The sequence below is a fragment of the Pithys albifrons genome, chromosome 5 (assembly GCF_047495875.1).
Source record: "Pithys albifrons albifrons isolate INPA30051 chromosome 5, PitAlb_v1, whole genome shotgun sequence".
Classification (NCBI taxonomy): Eukaryota; Metazoa; Chordata; class Aves; order Passeriformes; family Thamnophilidae; genus Pithys; species Pithys albifrons.
In genome coordinates this window covers 53,204,254-53,226,839 of record NC_092462.1, presented here as the reverse complement: position 1 = coordinate 53,226,839, position 22,586 = coordinate 53,204,254, and the positions used below count along the sequence as shown (strand labels likewise).

General features: G+C 34.6%; 1 protein-coding gene across 1 annotated transcript; it reads left to right on the top strand.

Moving 5' to 3' along the window:
- Positions 1-19,760, top strand: DTHD1 (death domain containing 1). The gene is given in 13 exon segments (XM_071555212.1): positions 1-277; positions 3,177-3,474; positions 3,476-3,756; positions 3,759-3,957; positions 5,069-5,393; positions 6,082-6,261; positions 7,069-7,313; positions 9,501-9,665; positions 10,207-10,496; positions 11,702-11,945; position 12,712; positions 18,839-18,896; positions 19,486-19,760. Coding segments are annotated over 13 exon segments (2,838 nt in total).
- The last annotated feature ends 2,826 nt before the right edge of the window (positions 19,761-22,586 follow it).

Sequence of the window (22,586 nt, the reverse complement as noted above, 5' to 3'; positions counted from 1 at the left end):
ATGGATATGGCTGAAAGTAAGATTATACCTGCAGGCAAATCAGGCCAAGTCCTGGAAAAAATCTGGCACCTGAACTTGCTGGCAAGAGATGTGCTTCTGAAAACTGATCTGGATAATGAAGGTATAGAGAAGTACATGCTTAGACTGATCTCTTTAACAAAAGAGATGAGCAGATCTCTCAGGCAACAGCTGGGGAACATTACAGAAAGTATTCAAGATACCTGCCACTTGCTGAGTCCTGTCCACAACAAACACAAGGAATTGACTGGAAGTCCAGGCAAGTATAGAAGGACTTAGCTGTAAATGGTATGGACTGAGTATGTTGGGTGATAAGTTCTGCTGTGTGATGATGCTGGGGGACCTTACTTTTCCTTTTGTTAGTATTTCGGTACTTGGAGTACCACATAAAAGTCTGGAATGCTTAGCACAAGAAGGACATGCTCCTGTTGGAGCCAGTCCAGAGGAGGGACATGAAGATGATGAGAGGTCTGGAGCACCTCTCCTCTGAAGACTGGTTGAAAGAGTTGGGGTTGTTCAGGCTGAAGAAGAGAAGGCTCAGAGGAGACCTTGTTGCAGCCCTCTAGCTCTTAAAAAAAAGAGGGAGTGATTATAAAAAAAAAAGGGAGAGTGATTGTTAACACGGACAGATAGTGATAGGGCAAGAGGGTATGGTTTTAAACTAAAAGAGGAGAGATTCAGATTAGCTGTTAGGAAGAAATTCTTTACTTAGAGGGTAGTGAGACAGAGGAAGATTTTGATCTGAGAAATTATGGATGCCCCATTCCTGAAAGTGTTCAAGGCCAGGTTGGATGAGGCTTTTAGTAACCTTGTCTACTAGAAGGGTTCCCTGCCCAGGACAGGAAGAAAGGTTGGAAAGAACCTTAAAGATCATCTTGCTCCAATCCAAACCATTTTATGATTCTATGATGAAAAGACAGAGAAAGAAAGATATTCCAGGCAGAAATCTTTAGCTATACATTTCTTTATGAGTCTTTGATCTACAGGATTATAAAGTAAAACATTTTTGTTTAAAAAGTCTCCTTCTAGGCTCCAAACAAGCTAGCTTTGCCCTGGTGACCTTATGGTGATTTTTTAACATTTTATTAATCAGGATTCCAATAATCATTCCCCTTCCAAAAACTACTATTGCTCATCTGACAAATTCCCTTCAAACAGTGAACTAAAAGGTCTGGAGACAGTTGCATATAAACTGCATGTGTATTCTAAAGCTGTATTATCAAACATCAGAAAAAGCACAGAAAGCAGTTTTAGAAAAGTGATGGGGGAGGGGGATAACACAAAAGAAGACTTATTTCAAGGCTAACCTTGTAACAGAATGCAAGTGTCTCTCCTTGTGACACAATTGAATAGTGTACAGTTACAAGGCCATATCTTTGCTTGACAAAGTATTAGAAAAGTCACATTCACAGCACAGAAAAATGCCATTGTTTAGAATTACTCTCTTATCTTCAAATTTGATTTTATGGAAGTTTAAAGAGCTGTATAATTTGTTTAAGGGGTTTTTTGGTTTGGTGTGTTTTGTTTAGAGAATGCAAAATTCAAGGAAGAAATGTCAATTTTGGTTTTTTGCCTAAGCTTGAACTTTGCCTTATAGCGAAACTGCAAAGTAGTCTTTTACCACTTCTTATGCAAACAAAGCTATGTTATTTCCAATCCTTTTATTTCTCAGCCCAGTTAAACTATTTACAATTTCTTCACTATTATAAAAGTGCCTCTGTGAAAAAGTAGAATAATATTTTTCTTTAAACTACCAGTGTAAAAAATCTTTTAAAACTGTGTTTGCTTCCTTTTTTCTTTTTTTTTAGTTTTGTTTTCCTTTTTTTTCAGTTACTGTCAAAATCCAATAACAAGTAATTTGAGAACTGAGGAAGTATTAGAAAGGAGTAATTTTTACACCAAGTTAAGGGAAAAAATTACTTGGAGCTGTACTATGTAAGTTTAAACTAATAAGATGCAAATACACATGAAAATGAGAGGCCTATCTAGATCACATAACCTCACTCATTGATGTGTGATGACATTCATGATAAAATTATTTTCCAAGTTGAAAACAAGGTATTGATTTGCCTCATGTGACACTGCTGAAAAAAGTGAATGTAAGTTAATGGCTTCCTATAAGACTTTTATCAGCCCTTTCTGTTTTCATTCCTTTGTGTATCTTTGTCCATTGTAAGTGGAGAATGCACCATACCACATTTCGTTTTGTACTATTTTCTTATTTGTATTGACTTTCACTGGATTTAATCTGCAAAACAAGATTTTCCAGGATCTCATGCAGCAAACAGAAATAAGGAAGAAATTTTCAAAGAGGTTTGCAGTATACCTAATTAATGAAGACACAGTTCCAGTTATAAAGGTTGACAGTGTAAGGTGAGGGAAGAGCTCTAAGTCATATATCTGACGTCCTTGGAAAGAATACCTGGAATGACTTCTAAGAAAAGGTGTAAGATAATAAAAATGAGGAGTCGTAAAATAAATAGCTTAATGTCTTTCATGAATGGCACATAATAATTTTGTGCTTTTTGTGCATTCTTCTTCACCAAGTGGTTTTAGTTATATGCAAGGGCAACCTCCACCATTCCTATAACTGGATGCTACAAACTGCTGAACTTCAGTATTATATATGGGCTGGTGGTTTTGTGTTATCTAGTCTTCATAGCAAACATTCAAAGCTGCTAAATATGTTTAAAATTAGGCCCATGTATTACAGCTTTTTTAGAGACACACAAATTGGATTCAACTTTAGGAATTATACATAATTAAGTTTTAATTTTAAAGCTCTTTGCAAATTGATTTGGCTATTATTTACCAATCCCATGCTTTGGAGTGATTGTTATTAAGAATTTAGCTAGTGTCTGATCATGAGAAAGGTGTTCATTAGAGTTGCCAGAGTAAAACTGTGACAATACACAGTTGTTCTTGAAAAAGTATAAAAACATACTTACCTGTATTTAGTTCTTCCAGAATTGATTCAACTGGAATAGCAATATTTGCAAAACCATTGAATGTAAGCCAGGAAATACTATGTTCTTCATATATTGAATGGCACTATGGAATTACATGGAATCCATTAGGTACCTGTATAATAGTTTTCACATTTTTTGTCTAGCATTCATAGCATAATTTAATTGGTTTACTTATTTTTTTTTCCTCAGAGTACAATGGAATTACAGATTGTCTGCAGAAGGTGAAGGATTACTTGATAAACACAGTCTCACATCTTCAAGAGGCACAAAATAAAGTTTATGCTTCTAGCTGCTGACAAGATGATGATCCTCAGAACCAGATTGGTCAAAATGCTTCTAGAGAAACAGATGCTCATTGTTCAGAAGGTGAAGCAACAGACTCTTCACAAGCATCTTTGAGTTTCAGTTAGCAATTCCAAAGAACTCCTTCCCTGAACAAGACAGAAAGTCAGAATGTTAATCAAACCAAGACAAGTGAAGCTAAAACTGGAAAAAGATGCTGCATCATTAGCTGAAAACATATCTGCTCAAGAGGAGGCTAACAGGGAAGCTCCAATGAAAAAGGAAGATGGTGAACACAGACTAATGATGAACTCGGTTACAGAGGAGAAAGAGTGCAATGGAAAGGATAAACTTCATGGAGGTAGCATTGTTACTGAAAAGCTTCCAGAACTGGCTTTTCAAGAGGCTCTTACAAACAGCAGGGAAGGCATTCTGTCTGGGACATTGAAAGACATTTATGACAGAACCATCACGAGTCTTTCTGAACAGGAAAAAAAGTAGTCAGAGAATCTTCAAAAGTACTAGAAAGGGAAGAGCACAGAGTGACAGAGAAAATAGAAGACAGTAAAATGGAAACAAATAATGAAATTTGTACCATCACATTTTCTGCACAAACATATGATCTTACTGCTGTGAATTCTGTGGGCAATTCAGAAGTACAAAAATCTAGGCACTGGATGAACAAAGAGTAAGCACATATCTCCTTTTTTTTAGAAACAGATGGACATAATTATTTCTTACTAACATATTGTCCTGGGTTGAGCTGGGAAAATGCCAACTGCCCAACACAGAGGGTTAGAGCTTCCCTCCTCACACACCCCCAACCCCCCCTTCCCTCAAGAAAAGGGAGAAAGGAAAAAAAACCTCTGGAAACTCAAACTAGGTTTGTCTATGCTTAAACTAACTATGTATACTTATACAGAAAATAGAAAATTAAAAGCAAACTACAATATAATACCCACACAAGTTAAAAATAACAAGAAATAACTTCCCACTCCCCAGTGAACACAAATCCCACTATTTTAACTACAAATCATTCCAGAGAACTCAATTCCCCAGAGACAGACTTAAGCACACAGAAAGATTAAGAACAGACATTTTACTTCCCTAAGATAACATGGTGGTGAGCTGTTGCTCTGGGCCAGGGCCTCCCATCCTCCTGGGATGGCACAGTGTGTCTTCCTGGGACCACAGCTATGAAGGAACTGACCAAGCCACTCTCACACCGGCTCCTACACTTAGAGATCATGTCAGAATATGGTATGGAATACTAGTGGCTACCTCAGCCCAGCTCAAGTCAGCCGACAGTCCCAGGCCTAATCTGAAATCTAAAGCCTAAATTTAGGCCTACCTAGCTAAACCTGTAACACATATAAATATGTGTGGGTGCAGAAACTCAATACACATGGACTGAAGAACTGCTGGTTATACACATAATAGCAGTTTACAATTTAAACATGCATAATGAAGTTCTTTCTCTTTGATCTCAAGTAAAGTTTCTATTTGCATAATTTTTTTTTTATGCCGTAGAGTCACAGCCAGCAAAGTCACTAATTCCTAAATTTTTGGGAATAGGAAAGGACCCCAATTTGTCGATTTTATAGTAATTTGTAAGCTGTTCTGAAACAGGTTAAACGTAACATTTTCATGATTTTCCCATCTATTCATAAACATATTTTTCTGAATGATCTGCTTATGCTTCAATGTAGCATATCAATATATTGAAAAATTCAATTAAAATACAATACACTACCTCACTCAAGATACAAAGAGTGATATTTTATATCTCTTCTCTCCAGATTTCTAGTCGAAGACAGTGGTAAGAACAAACACGAAGTAGCTCGTTTTATTAAAGCCCCTGCGACTGTTCTGGAGAATCTGAAGTGTAGGATACTCAATACTAGTTCTTTGGTGGTGGATGATTCTGAGGAGCTGATCAGCAATGTCATCAGTATTGAATGCTATGATTATGAAAAAATTGTTTTCCCTATCAACATGGCAATCCCATTCAATTCATGCTTCAAAGGAAATTATCGGGAGATTATGGTGAAGGTGACTGATGTGAACTTTCAATCAAACTATTTAACTCCTATTTCTTTGGAAGGATACCAGGGAAACCCTAAGGTTGGTAACATCTCATCAAAACATTGTAAAAACATCATTTGAGGTTCTCGGTTAAGTCTCTGGATTTATATAAGTAAAATTGTCATTATTAAATCATATTGCCTACTAAGTGGGGTTGAATAGAACTTTTCTTCCTACTTTCTCAAGACTGTTGTATTTGAAACCTAGTGTTTAACAAGGTCCTTTTCTAAAATTGTAATGTTTATGCAAGTGCTTAATCTCACAATATTAATGATTGAGTAATGGTTCATGACTTTTTTTGAATAAGTGTAATGAGTTGTACTGTTTCATAAAAGTAAAACTTTGGGGGAATTATTATATATTTTGATCACAATCAAGTAATAGTTCCATGTGTATAAGTGAAAGTTCCATATCAAAGAAACACAGGATTGTTCTTTTTCTTAATGCAGAAGTGTTGCATTGGGCCAGATTCATCACACAGCTTACAGTTTACAAACTTACTTCATTTTGCCCCAGTCATACAGTGGAGTATTAATTACATCACATGATGAGTAGAGATGCCAGATAACTGATCATGCAGGTGGCAATAATACACAATTTATTTTCATTTCACACATTGTTCTATAATGTTCTATAGAGAAAGTTGACTTCTCAGTATTCTTATCCACTGTGGAACACAGCCTCTTTTCCCTCCACTCTGCTCTAAGCCCACGTTCTCTTTATTCAGGAAAGCTTTGCAGAAGTGAAAATTTATCATCTGGGTGTTTTTTCTGTGTTGTCATGCTTGAAGAAAGAAATATTTACTGTTCCAAAGGAAGGACTACCACAAACACTGAGCATGGATTCTAGAATATGTTTGTGTTACCATCCAGAAACATTCAGTTCTCCAGCACCCATGCAGTTAAGGGTAAGCTTAAAATATGTAATAATTCTTCCATAAGTGTGTTATCTGATATGTTCTGAAGGAAGTCTGACAATGTTAAAGTGCAATCTCTTCCAATATCAGAAGTCTATGAAAAGTGTTTGCAACTCTACATCCTGTATACACAGATTTCCTGTCAGCTTTGTTAAAACCACATAATATTATCAGTAGTCAAGGATATCTCTAGCTAAAAAGATCTACCTACTTTTGTTTGATATAATTCAGAAAATGCAGTAGATTTCAACAAATATGTAAGTTGCAACTCAAAACTTCAACTGTATAATCGAGTGTTCAAGTACCTGACCTCCATCCTTTGTGCCAGAAAGTGCAACAGAAGGTTATATCATGTTTTAGTCTTAGGATGAGAATAATATCAAATTTTGCTTTAGTTATGTTTCCTGCTTCCCCATAAAATATTAATTTTGAGGTACAGAGTAGCTAAAATTATGAAAAAATAGAGTGGAAAAATCTCAGAAAATTTTCAAAATCTGAGGAGCTTATGAGTTTCAAAACTGGAACTCAAAGCAGGAACAAAACTGTCAAAATATTTTAGTCAGTAAAAGTTCCAGCTTTGGATAGCTTTCAATCATTTTGTTATGCATTGTGTAAAGTTCTGATACTTTGGTAAGGTTGTTTCTGGGTTATAGGTTACAGAGAGGAGTCTGAAGCTTCTGTGGTAGTTTGATCCAATTCCAAAAGAAAAAATAATTTTTTAAAAAACTAGGCATGTAAGACAAGATTTTTTTAATGTACAATATATTACAATATACAATTGTACAATTTCTTTCTTAGATTCAGCCAATTGAACCATCATTGGTTTCAGCATTGAAAGCAAGACATGATATGTACCACTCACTGATATCTACTAGTGTTCTGGTTCATGTCCAGCATCCTTCAGCCCAACCTTTTAACAGCTCAGTCACTATTACTCTACCCTGCCCTCCAAACCCAGAAAAAAAAAGGCAAGGAGATACGACACAACATCCAAAAGCCATTAGTACTACAGTAAAGAAGATTGCTGCATCATACCCTCCATGGTAAGAACAACCTCACTAGAAATTTAGCACTTTTTAAAACATCAAAATTAATTAATTTTAACAGTTGCTGATTAATAAGTTCTCATATTAAAAATGTGTTTGTTCCTCAATACAGACTGCTATACTTAGAAACATTGTTAGAAACAGTAGACCAAATCCTCACAAATTTAATGCAATGGTTTCACCAGAAAAATTCATATATTATTTGATGCATATTCTTTAAATATGCTGATCACTACATTTCTAGTAAGAGTTAGAATGAAAAATATTTGCAGGAGGGGAGGGGGGAGAGGTGTCAGTAAGAAATAGTCAGACATTTTCAAGAAAGTCAAACACTGAACATGGAGAATAACCATCTCTTCAAGCTGCTTTATTCATTACTAGTTGATGATTTGAACCTGACCTTTGAATTTTCTGATCTCTACTTCTGCACATTCCAGTGGTCACCTGAATCAAAATGTATGACACAATGTTTTGTAGTAGGTCAATTTCATGGTAGCTGCTGCTCCAGATAAAAGTCCAGATTTTTTCAAAGCACTCACTACTAAATTTCTAAAATTTAGTCCTTTTGACATGTCTGAAGAAAAGCATTAAAACATGGGAATTCCTAAGAAAAAGATAATCTCTAAATCTCAGTTGTTTATTGGTAGTTCAATGCAATCTATCCATCATGCTCACAAGGATATGGATAACATTTTCTGGTGGAAAAAGAAAGGTAAAATTTGACCTCATCTATTTTGTCAATAAGCAAAATAAATAGTGATTTTACCATCTCATGAAGGAAAAAAATAAATCTGAATTTACCTTTTGATCACTGTCTTTCCGGTTCTGCTGCCATGGACAATTCCAGGTTTAGAAAGCCTTGCTTGGATTTCTTAAGCTGACTCTTGCTTGAAACAAGAGTCAGCTTTGAACCACTTCGACTTTGGGTCATTAAAGTGCTAGCTTACTCCTACTGGGCTAAACATTTCTTTTTGAAGAAAGCATCTATGTTCCAAGATTATGATAGTCTTGAAAATAAGCAAGGAACAGAAGGAGAAGGTAGACAATGTTATAGCTTTCCATTTCTGAAAACCTCCTGAGATTAAGTTTTAAAGACCTCTGCATTCACACTAGTCTTAAACAACCATCTTTATCACAAACTTCAGATGTGAGAGGGCTGACCATGTCAGTTTATAGGAGATGCAAATTTCATTTCTTGTCCCAGAAGTATTTCGTTGTGTGACAGTACCTTTGTGGCATCTGTTTCTTAATACCAGTCTAAATGGCCATTTAGATTCTCAAAGCACATCCACAAAAACACCATGACTTGAATGCTTATTTCTGCATGAATTCCTCAGAAAATTTTGCCAACACTTTCCTGCAGTTACACATTGGCTGAGGCTGAACAGTTGAGATATGCTTAGGCTATCCTGTGTGGAGAATTGTCATTTTTGGATTGCACAAAGGGTATATATAATGTGAATAGGTTATTCACATCCAGTGTTAAAAAACTGATGAGGAGAGGTGTATGTGAGAATTAGTGTGTTTCTGAAAAAAAAACAAAAGCAAAAACAAACAAAAAACCCCAAACACAACCCTCCAAAACTAAACGAAGAAACTTCATTTCCTTCATTCAGATAAATTAGCTAGAACATGGTGTGCCATAGTGGCTTGGTTCTGAATGTGATATCAAAGTAATTGGCTGATTTGAAGAGAAGCTACTTTTATTTTCTCTGTTGAGATCTATAATGGATAACATCCCTATCTTATTTCCTAAATTCCTTTGTGTTCAAGTAGTATTGGCTTCTGGAAGAAAAAGTGGGATGTTTTGGCTTTCTTTTCAGATATCTACAGAATCTAAATCTTAATGAATGACTCAAAAAATCCATAATAATTTTGTGCATTATATTATAATTGATAGATTAAACTGTATTGATTTAGAAAGAAAGCTTTCTTTTGAATTTTTGTTGTTGTTGTTTGTGGGATTTCTTCCTGTTTCTGGAGAATTGAAAAAAAATCTCATAACATTTATATCATTTACATACTCTGGAGTATAGTTCCAGATATAGAACTCCAAGCAAAGTGGGTAAACCAGACGTAATCATCAAGGAAAGCAGAAGGGGAAACAGCTACAAACACAAGCTTAGTCTTTCTGCAGGACCTGTTTTTCATTTTGTTTTGTACTATAATTCCTTGGCTTTTCAGGGCTGTGAACACTTCTGTGAGAAAAAATAGGGAGAATCTCACTGATACTTTGAAATTATTAGGTCACAGAAATAAAGAAGAAAGATGGAAGGTGTTTGATGATGTTGTTTTCTGGAATTCACAGAATGGGCTTGTATCATTTGAACTGAGGGAGCATTTAGAAAGGTAATGTATGAATAATTTAATAAAATTTTATTTACTGAAATATTTACTTCCGTATATACAAATCTAAGGAAATTTGTAGAGTTAAGAAATCATCCACTATTATCTTTTCAGTATCCCTTTCTTCCACTTTCAAGTATAAGTTTGATTTGTTCCTCATAATTAAAAAAAAAAATTCCACTTACAGAATTTACACAATATAACACATACAAAACCTGAAACAGGAAAAGAAGATATCAGCCTTAATTGAAAAATGTGATTAGTCTTCTAACTACAATTTTTTTTTTAATTCTTGTTAGGAAATGTTATCTTTCATCTAAAATATTTGAAATCATACATACATAGTCCACATACTTACAGAAGCAAGCAAATTTCCACCTTCTCATGTGTTGGAAACAAGGATGAAAAGGAGATAGCAAAAGATCCACTGGAGACTGAGCCCCATATTATTTTGCAAAATAAATGATTAGCAGTTGATAAAATGATTTAAGATAGTGCCATTTAATTTAATTTTCACCCCTTTGATTATTTTTTCTTAATACAGCTTTGTGGTCATTCGCCTTTCATTCCTTTTGGAAAACACATATCTGCTCCTCTTTGCTTCGGCTCTGGAAGAAGCTCTTTGTAGCACGATGGCTAATGTCATATTGTATCAGAAAAGAGAAAATCCATATAAAATAGTAGTTTTGCTGTCTGCATCCAAACAATTGACCTATGAACTTCAAAATCTCCATAAGAAGAGCTATTTTGGTCCCCCAGAACCTATGCAGCAGTTCCCATTAAGGGAAAGAGAGCAGATTCATTTCAGATTTAGCGGAAATATTTTTGCTTCAGGTAAGGTAATTAATTCATGCATTGGATGAACATTATCAATTATCACAGCTATGAAAAAATTCTGTCTGGGAACACTGATAGATTGTGGTTAGTCACAGCACACATAGTTATTTAGTGTTTTATTTCTTGTCAATGATAAGAACATGGAACTTAACGGAAAATTGCTCTAACTGAAAAGAAAATGTACTAGAACAAGGTCCTGAGCAATGTGCTCTAGATGACTTTACTTTGAGTGGGAGAGTTGGACAAGATGATCTTTAGAGATCTCTTAAACATCTGCCATTCTGTGGAATCTAGTCCCTCAGAAACAGTTGGTATTTTATGTTTTATTTCAAAAGGTCAGGTTTCTTTTGATAGCTTTTTAATATAAAGAACATTTGATCGGCGTTAAACAGATTCCAGACAAAAGGAAAAGTCTGCTAATTTATCTGTGTAAATTTCTCTTAAAGCGAGCAAGAAATCGAGGGCAAAATGTTGCCTCTTGTGATTTGTACCTTGAATTGAGGTGATAAGAGTTATGACCTTTCTGTTAGCAGCCTAGAAAATTCCATGCAGTGGCTGCTACCACTCAGAGACTTGCTTAAAGGGAAAAGAAAGAAGAAGCACCAGAAAGGTTTTCACCCAAACTTACATATAGACTCTTGTTATACATATATATTTTGCCCCATGAACTTTTTGTACATAAACTCTCCCACTGAAAACTTTATTTCCCTAAAGAAAGGAATATTCTTAGGTCTCCAGCCAAAGAATACTTGCTCATACAGGCAAAGGATAGTGTATATAGATGGATCAATTAAAACAGTATTACAAATCCTAAAAATGCACCAAACTCTCTACCACCATTCATTTTGCTTTTAGACATAGACAGATATCTATCCTGAATTATCAGAAAGCATATACTTCTAAATCCATTCACAGGACTGTTTTATTTTTGTTCTTCTCAGTGTTATATACTTATCTCATTTTGTGTTCCTTGGTTTTCAACTTGTAGCACAGCCTACCCCACTTATTCATTATGCCAACAATTTAGGGACTGACAGCTAACTATGAAGATGTTTTTACTACTGAATATTTGAACCACAGATGCTCAATAAAGTAATAATAGTGATTAAGAACAACCAAATGTTATGTGTTATTTTAGATACCACACACCTGAATACAGTGTAAAAAAATACATTTTAAAATTTTTTTTCTATGGACTGCAGAGAATGGAGAAGAATTTGGAAAAGTCTACAGCCTGACTTTTCATTCACAAAGCAAATCCAGGCTGGAGCTTCAAATTAAAGAAGTGGATGAATTTGGTAACCACAGTTCACCTCATTACAAAGGAACCACAGTGTTTTATAAAATTACCAGAGAGATGATAACCAAGAAATGGGAACAACCCTTATCATTTGGTGAATATCAAAACCAGTCTCCACTGTGTAAATTAGCACTTACATTACCAAAGTTGGGTTTCTAACTTGATAATAGTAGAGTTCTTTCCCTTTTTCCCTTACCGTATATTTACTAGGCAAAAGGATATTGTTATGATTTTTGATTTACAGATACACACAGGAGTCCCTGAGGGAGCAGTTCTGATCCATCATCAATGTACAAACATTCTCAGAATTTCTCTTAGCCCTAGGAAGGGACCCTCATCGAAGTATAAGCATCGAAAAACGTTAAGCAGTTTTTCATCCACCTACTTTCCCCAGCTGGTATAGCACTGAGAAATTATTACTTAAGTTTCAGTTACATAATTCTTGTTTCATTGTCTTGGGAGCACAGACTTCCAAATTGTAGGATCATTAAATGGTTTGTGTAACGTACCTTCCATCTATCACCTGATTATTGTATTATGCCTGATTAGCCTCTGAAATACAGCCATGCAGGCAATTATCTTCGTCTCTGCTGAAAGCTACTGCTACATAAATTAATCTTTAGTATTCCTGCAAGGAAATTTCATTGTAATCCTTTCAAGGAGCCTAGGTATCAACAGCCTATATTGTACAAAATGATGCTTCTAGACTACTACTATCTAATTTGCATACATTTTAATATCAAAAATATACCATAACACTTGGTCTAAATCTCTGGTAACAAGCAGTAGCATTCTCTCTCTTTTTCAATTTAATTGACTTCAATCTTCCTTAAGCTATCACCTGCTAATGCATCTTTTATTTCACCTTTGATTTCTCTCTCATCTTCATTATCCCAAGCAAAATTTAAAAAGAGTTAATTGCAGAAGATTATAATAGGAGATGTCTTTTAGTGACAAACTCCATATAAAATGTATGTTTTCCTTTCAAGCACTCTGGGGTTTTTTGCTGGGCTAGTATTCCTTTTGCAGTGTTTACAGAGAGAGAGGTACAAACTTGAAGTTAGTGGGACGATTAAAAAATTATTCATTAAAAAATAACTGCAGCACACCCTAGACATCAATTAGTTCTCTTCCATCTGCCTGTCTAGCTTATATCCCGCTGTTTCACTTTATTTAATCTTATTGCACAATAAGAATAATATTTAAAGGATTGAACTACATTTGTATTAAACCACAAAGATAAATATCAAGAGTCTTAGATTTGAACTGGCATATACAGTCTACTGCAACACATATTAATACTTAAAAGTTGTAGTTGAACTTTTCTAAATAAGTATTTTGGAATAGTCCTTTTCTCCTACTCAATCTAAGGATCTTTCCCAGTGTGGCTGAGATCTTGAAGTCTAGTCAGCTTGTATAAGTGTGTAAGACTATATAATATATGTGGGTACACAGTAGCACTCAGGCAGCCAACTCACTTAAATGGAAATAAAAGGAGGAGCTGTATAACATGATCATTGCTGGAAAATTAGAAATAAAGACAAACTTCTGGAATGGTGATAGCCTTTGAAAATATTATTTTTGCAGCTTGTTTTTGAGTAGAGGCTCTACTTTCACCTGAGTCAGTTCAAGCACAGAGGAAGCAAGTTTGATGCCAAAATCTCTGCTTAGAAGGACAGTTATTATATTACTTCAGAAAATCAGTGACAAAGCATCTTTCAAATAATTTTTCTTTTTCTACTCATAAATATATTTTATGGAGTACATTTCAAAGGACTCAGAATCTTCACTAAGTGCAAATATTATACCAGAATTTTATTAAAATGTTTAAAAATGTTTGCACATTGATAACTTTGTTGTTATGTTGTATTTTCTGTCTTACACAGAATGAAATACTCATCTGTAGAATGAAAAACAGCATCAAGAATAGTATCTTTTCCCTTATGCTGCAAATCATCTTAGTAAAAAAATTGCTAAACTTTGGTATAGCTGGTGAACCTTCCTACACTTTGTTCTATTTTGCATCTTTCCCATGCAATAATTTAAAACTGATAATGCCTCAAGTCAGGGGTTTTTAATAGTGAAGAAATATTCCTTAATAATTTAGCTACTTCAGTTATCATCTTTTTTCAAGAATTACAAAACCTCAATGAAGCTGATTGTTTGATCTTCGTGAATAATTAAGAAATTAAGTACAACATACCTTTCCATTGGTATAGATATACAGAAGGCAAATGGGAATTCCATACCCACCACTATCTAGTGGTGTATAACATTCATTAACGAAAAGTTACAGTGCTGTTCAGGGCTGTCCTGTGGTGTAATGAAGAGCACTCCGGACTTCGAATCCCAAGGTCATGAGTTTGAATTTCAGTGGGGACCATCCCCTGGCAGTTAAATGCCTCCTTGCCACCAGATCTCGGATGCCTAAGAAGGGTCAGCCCCGGTTGGTACCGGCTGCTGTGCCAGTCTTGAGGACTTCACTGTCACTGTCCAAGCTTTGCTCGGCCATGGCAGATGGACCTTAGGACTTAAACGGTGGGGCCAGTTCTGCGCACACTGTGCCTCACCTAAAAAATCCACTGCACAGTCTCAAAGGGCACACCCATGAGGGGAAAGCACTTCCCAAATTTTCATTTGCGAAGTTTGGCCATACATACAATGCTGTTCACTCTTTTGCTTTTCATATCTTCTTCAAGTGAAATAAATCTTGAAGTTTGTACTAAACAAACTCACATAAATTTTAAGGACAAGAACTATTTTCTGGCTGAAAGATAGAGAAAAGAGACAAGAAAAAGTGGATGGTTTTCTCAAGGAAAGATGATTACTAGTAAGGCCCAATACAGATCAATACTAAGACATTCATCAGCAACTTTTGAATAATTAAGTGAAAAGTCTGAAGATGTACAGAATATTCAAAGTACTAAAGTTGTCCATGAAGAGACATATAATATAGTGATACTGAGCCACTAGAAAATAAACTAGACAATTAGATGTCAGTAAGTGTTTTGTTGTGGTGTCAGTACATATCTCATTTTATACAGACAGATTCTAAATTATCTATTACAACTCATAAAAAAAAAAAAAGAAAAAACACCTCCAGAATTTTTTTCTGAAAAATTCTGGGAATTTCCAGAGCATTCAGTATCAAATAAAAAGGTAAGTCAAATGTTCCAAATTATTAGAAAATAAAACTGAAAAAAGATTATGCCATGTATCCATGAGGCATTATGAGGCATTCGTATCATGACTGCACTCAGTAGTTCTGGTCACAGAACACAGAAAGAGGATTTGGAGGAAGGGGAAAGAAAGCAGGTGAGCAGAAACATGGTCTCATTCTAGGTAGAAAGACATTACATTGATCACAACACTTCAGGTAGCTTCAATAAAAGTTGAAATATGAATATAAATATTATAAAGCAACTGAAAAAGGAATTAATATCTCCTTTTTCACAGGAGATAAGAACAATGATATTCATAAGATGCAGATGTAACCAGAAATAGGAAAAACATACTTTTTGCATTCAGAAATAATCTAATGGTGAACTCATTTTCATAGGGTATTTACAGCAGTTAAATACATGTTTCAGCGAGAGAAGGAAATGATTGAGAGACAGAACCATATATTAAACATAACAATCCAATTAAATGCCAGAGCAATGAAAATGAAATTCTCATTACTTACTGTATCTTATGATGTGTTCTAAAATTATTAACAGTGATGAAAACACTGACAGTAAAAATTAATGTAAGGACTTCAATTGTTTTACTGTCTGTGATCTAATCAGTATATTCAAATCAGATACTTCTTCACACTTAGGTGGGCTTTCTAATGAATAGAAGAAATAAAAGGAAATAGTTACTGGACATGAAAATACAGTTAGGAAGAAATTTAATGCACTAATTATACTAACTACCTCAGGCATCTCTCAAATGCAACTGGTATTTACTACTTCATTAAAGTACAGGTCTTGTGTTAATGTTCGTACAATAGGAACCAAGACTGGTACTGTCCATATTTAGACACATGCTGATCTTATTAATATATATTGCCAAAACACCTAGAACAAGCATATGAAAACATAATGCTCAGTGTTCATATCTGACCTACTGGTAATGCAGAGTATTTTACAGCATTTCTCATACACAGCTGCTTACAGAATTCCAGTTGTCACAGTAAGGCTCTCACATCTTAATTGTGAACTAGTTTAAGTTGTAGCATTATTGATGGTTTTCTCACTGGCTCCCAGCATCCTGGGGGAGCCTTTCACAGTTTGAGAATAAAATCCCCACAATGGTAGTAAATGCAGGGCAGAAGCAGCAGAGACTCTTTATATTTCCACTACTTTGTTGAGTTGTTAAATATATAAAGTTTAGTTTAGCCATGTTAATGGACTTGTTTTAATATACATGAGTTCACAAACAGTGTTCACTGCAACAAAAGAAATTTTCTCAACAAAATTATTATCTTTTTTTTTCTAGATGGTAAAGGTAGAACCATCCAGAATGTCTGATTTTGTTTAACAAAGACAGATGCGATCTTTTTAAGGCAGCCATTCTGACTAGTATATATTCACTCATTTCTCTAAAATTCCCATCTAAATTCCACTTGAATTGTGGAGAAGACATTAACTATATAGATCATAAGCCATTTTTTATATGTATGTGCCCATATTGTTCACTTGCAAATATATTTCTGACAGTGATCAAAGCAGTGTTTTTGAACTTTTTATGCAACCATTTTTTTTTACTTTTTATGCAACTTAGGTTTTTAGTGTAAACATGCTACATTTAAACAGAAGCAACCTGATCTCCACTAATGATTCTTATTTATGGTGCTTTCATTTCTTCAGCAACAGAAACACTTCTTGAATATTTTCAACACAAGTCAAATATGGTGCGTAGTAGGTTCTGATGCCAAGTATGTATGTGCATATCTACTGACTTCAAAGATTTTGTATTTATGTGAAACTGGGCTGGAGAGTTTAAAATATTATTTTTTCCTTTTCTATCTGTCCTGTTTGATATGCTATGAGAGTCTGGTCCAGTCTGAGAGGTCCATTTGACAGAGCACGTCAATATCACTGGCTGAAATCAAAATGCTTTGGAAAAGTAGATTGCTATAATATATACAGGCATTATGAAATTACTATTCTGCTGGAGTTTTATGTCTAATGACTGTCTAACAGCAGAATAACATGTGATCCTCTGCTTCAGAATGGCAGTTGCTTAGCTAATTGAAGGGCTTTCCAGACTAGAAAACTGCTTTGACTGCTAAGAGTATTTTACTTAAGCCGTCAACCAGAACAGCAGGACCACATGCCAGTGTAGCTGAACCTGGGTGAATTTAGCACTTCAACGCAGATATTTGATCTTTAAAGGCAATTTAATGTTTTAGATCTAATGCATTGTATATTATTACACTATTTCTAGACAGTACTAATTTTCAATTCTTACAATTTTACTACTATTTTAACATTAAGTAGCATAAAGTGGTTCAGATTAAAGTCAATGCATGGATAATTGAGTTCATCTACAATAACTTTGAAAATCTCACAGACCTTTGAGATGCTAAATTCTCCTTAATCAATGAAAGTAAGTTTAAATATAAGTGCATAATTAAATGAAGGCAGGGAAAGCTGAATCTTGGAAGAAAAACAATGCCTCCTTCTGGAAGAGCTTTATATTCCCTTTATTCTGAGTGGTTTTTAGCTATATTATTTTATCTGTAAACAGGGTACATCTGATGACAGAATTGCTATAGAAAATGGAAGGCAAGGTGCATTCAGATCATGGAAACATAAAATAGTTTGGGTTAGAAGAGTCCTTTAAAGGTCATCTAATCCAAACCCCAAGATCTCAAGAGAAGTACATCACAGGATGGTTTTGTACTGCCATGCAGTGCATAATGTGTGCATCCTGTGCACACTGAAATCACTTCTGAGTACAGGCCTGATGAAAAATTGTTTAATTCACAGGTGAATTGGTAACGCTTATGATTATCCTGACCTTTGGAAATGCAGCTCAGTATACATGAGACACTCCGAACACTGAACAATACATAAATCCTGTATTATTAAGATAAGCTCTGTAAGGCTCTAGTTCAGTATGCCCAGAAGGAAAAGAACAATTTTTCCAGGAAGAGTTTCATGCTCTTAATTCACAAATGAAAAACAGAGGATCAGCAAATAAACCCTGGGCAAGTCTCTCAGGGAAAGCTGTGCATGAACACCTGGGTAGTACAACTGAATGTGTGTGACAAAAGTAACATACACTAAAACAGGTACATTTTTAGCTTTAAGCAAAACAAAAAAGTCTGACTTTTGCTTTATACAAACTAATCTCTTTTTGTGCTCAGTGTTTATGTAAGTAATTACTTGCTCTATATGTAGTAGGAAACAACAATAAAGGACAAAAGAATTTCCTCTTTCTCAGTCATAGGGAAAGAGGACAAAGTATTTTTTTCTTTTTCTCTAATGTTTAGAGGAAGAAAGAGGAAGAAATTTGTACTTTCTAACAGAACTTATCTTTTGAATTTTGATGATTTTTTATGATGTATTGCTAAAAGTTGAACTACATGAAATGAATAACTATAGCTACTAACAACAGCTACTGCATACCTAAAAATTGTTATTGTCCTTGAAAGGTAGGGAAAGTTAATGCAGTATTCAAAATTTGAACTACTTGCGTGTATGAAGGTTCCACACAGATTTTCTATACGCCCAGTTTCTATACACCAGTCATGGCATAATGGTATTGATCAAACATTTGTAAAATTGCATAAATTATGAAATTTTTAATAAGAGATAATAAAGGTCCATTTGATGGATGGAAACTTTATTGGTTTCATTATTTTAAATAGCTGTATACAGATTTATACCTGCTGACAGTGCTAATTGGTTTTCAATAATGACAAAAACCTTCTGTGTAGATAGAACCAATATTAAATGCTGACTTGCTGCAATCCACTTCCATATTTTGTGCCTCATTCCTTACTCATTTAGTAATTTCTCTTTCCTCTACACATTTTCTTTGATAGCATGAAAAATAGATCAACCATCCATGAAGCACAAAAATAATTTCTTCTGATTCATCGGGTAAGAAAACATCCATAATATAATAATATCAATATAAATAATAGCTATACTTGCTCTTTACTTTTTTAAAATGCCAAAATTCTTTTTAGCTGTAACTGACATTTTAAAATGCCATATTCAAGAATGAAAGTAGTTAATGTTTTAAAAGATAGTAAAAGGGGGGAAAAAATCTGTTGACCAGGAAATGCAAAAGCCCTTATAAGATTATGTTATGTTGGGGTGTTTGAACAGCATATAATTTTCTGTATAAGGAGATTTAGTTTGCACTGGAAAGCTCCAGTATAACTGTTGTAACAGTTACAGGAAATATCAAAAACCTTATATTTCATTGCTAACTTTCCCCATGCAGTTCCAAAACTTACAGACCGTTGCTGAATCTGTTCTTGACTAAATTCACTTCGTGTCACAGTGCAGTTACCAAAAATTGCATTGGAAATGGAAAGTGATGATATCTATCAAAGTAAAAAAAACCATATTTAGTTGGGGAGTTTAACCACTGAGCCTCCAGCTTTAGGAAGCTTCTCAAAAGAGGGGAAGATTTACATAGCAGAAGAATAATGTTCTTACTTAACTAATTTTTGCCCTTTAGAGGCCCGATGGGACAACTTGCTGTTTTGGCTTGCAGAAGATAATACATCATTGTGTGCTTTACGCTTACCTGTTCGACGGAGTGTATTTCAGCTTGTTAGGCTGAGGTGCCCTGATAATTTAACACACCAGATCTATGAGCTTCTCTGCTGCTGGAATAAGAACCTTCCAAGGTCAGCTGATAAACAGCAGCTCCTTTCTCGCTATTTACAGAAGAGTGGCAGAAGTGATCTTTCAGAACTTCGTTTAAAATGGCAAAATAAAGTGTTCACTTGACAGAACAACTGGCAACTAACAGTCCAATTTCCCTTGTTTCTTGTCAAAAGGGATGAATATTTTCATGATACCTCTGAATGAAAAAATGACCAGGGATTCAGTCAGGGATAGGACTATTTATTTGTTACTTTGCAATCTGTTTACTAAAGCAAAGTATAATAGCAATGGTCCTGTTTGCTAAAAGTGAGCATTTCACCTATGGAAAAGTGAGATATTGAAAATATAGATATGAAAAATTATAGACTGGTCTGCATAGGTTTCTAAGGATTTTAATTGTTTGCACATGCCATAGTCAACACTAAACCATATTTCTACCTAATTTAAACATTAGCAATTATTCATTATATCAAAATCATATTAATCATTCTATGATATATAGTTAATCTATGTCCAATATCAATAGCTACCAGCTTATTGAGATGAAAGCATAATAGATCATTATAATGCACAGACAGAGGTAGCTTCTTACTTTCAGATTGTTAGTAATTCATTCGCTTTTATATCCTCTGTGAATGTTTTTTATCCTTGTGAATGTCATAGGAGGTTTCACATCACACATGTGAAAAAGTAATGTTTCCAGAATTTATGGGATTTATTGCCTCACTTTTACTTATCACTGTAATGGGGTCTTTTAGGTTATCATTAAATTTGGAAAAAGGAGTATTTCTTCATATAAATTTTAAAATGTATTGCTTTTGCATCTTGTTCATTATAATAAATTCTTGCATTGAAGGTACAGATAGTAAACTGTGTGTCTTTGTGTCATTCCTTAGTCATGTATTTTAATCTCTAAAAACTAATTTCTTTCCAAAATGCTAATTTGGATTAACCTAATTTTTAAAAATCAGAGCAAGAGGAGGTTTGGGCTTTTATAACTGTGTTTCTACTGAAATAATATTCTTACTTAAAACCTTTTGTTACTCATTTCTATAATTCAATCTACCTCATACAACACACTAAGAATTTCTCTAAACACTAAACTGATTTCTGTTAAAGGCTCAAAGTAGCTGGCAAATCAGTGAATTACACAATTCTGAGAGCAAGTTGACTACTTAGAACAAACACATACAATTATCAATTTGTGATTACATAGGCTGTCACATTTGTGTGATTTCCCTACTGCTTCAGCAACGTGCAGCAGATGCAGCTCTTTCTTCAAGTCCACCTATCCATAATTATTTTCTAGTTGCTGTTATTCTTCTGGATTCAATACACCAATTATTTTCCTCTTTAACCTCTCCTTTAATAATATAATATAAACTTGAAATATAAGTATAAAAATTATTAATCTAAACTTCATTAGTACTTAGACTTTTTAGAATCCCTGTATGTCTTGCTGACCAATCTTAATTGTAAAACATCGTCAGTTTGGTTATTTTATTTTTAGAGGTCACATATTTGAAACATTTCCAAATCACGCACAATGAGAAAATTGCAAGGCAAAAGAAAACAGGAATAGTATTAACTAGTTTGATTCATCTAGTCAGTAATATCTCCTCCTGTGAGATTATCAGTTTTCAGACTTAAGACAAATATATGAGCAATTTAACTTCTTCACTGTTTACTAACCATACTAACAATCCTTTCCTTTTTCTTTCTCTGTAAAGATTTTTTTTAATATAAACTGACTTCTTATTAGAGGAAACTATTATCACACTTTTCTCAATGCCTAAAATATTTGGGCATCAGATCTTTTCTCATCAGTGCCTTCTCTTTAGGAATGAATATTCACTTGCAAGCCCAGCAGATAGTGTCAGTATGCATCTATATTAAGATCATAATTCTATTGTATGACAAACAATACCAGAAATAGTGCAAAAAATTGGAGTTCATTTTTCCATCTAAACTAAAAGTATTTTGACACAACTACCAGCATTCTGCCACAAGATGGCCTCTGTGTCTAACAAAACCATAATGTCTGTATTTCACATGCGGAAAAATACATGAATAAAACACTGCTAAAAAGTAATAGCCATTTATAAAGACCTGGATACTCCCCGCAGTTTCAGACACTGAAACAGGTTGCCCAGAGAAACTGTGGATGCACCATCCCTGCAGGTGTTCAACGCCAGGCTGGATGGGGCGAAAACTAACCATGTCTAGAGGAAGCTGTCCCTGCCTGTGGCAAGGAAGTTGGAAATAGATGATCTTTAAGGTCCCTTTGAACACAAACCATTTTATTAGTCTATGACTGATAACATTAGTGGAAAGCAGCAAGAAATGTGGGCATTTCTGTAGCATCTGTACAAAGGGAACAACTGCTTTCAGTCTCCTTTTCCTAGGAATTTGAGATTATTTTCACATTAGTTGAACAGTAAAACTGTACGAAATTTGCTCACATTCAAATCTAATTTTTAATAGTAGCAAATACTAATCAAGTCACTAAGTAAGCAATATATTTTATTAAAGAGAGCAAAAATTACTAGAAAGGCAGATAAAAATATTAACAACATTAAATATAATACTCCATGTTCTTCTCCTCAGAGGAGGTAACCTTTAGATCTGGTGGTTATTTTTCTCTTCCTGCAGTAATTCTCACTTGCAGTCTGAAACTAGTCACTAGTCTTGCTGTGGCCCAGCAAAGCTGAGCTGGCAGATGATGTGCTTTTCTTCTATTCTGCTCCCTCCTCATCTCTCCCACCAGTTCTGCCTCATGCTGGGGTTTTCCTAGCTAGCTGCTCTAGGTAACCTTCACAGCTTTCATTCCCACTTTGTTGATGTTTCATCTTCTGAAAAAGCATGGGTAGCATTGAGCACACACTTTCCCAGCTCACAAAAACATTTTGACAGAAAAGCATATTTAAAATGCACATTTTAACAAAAAAT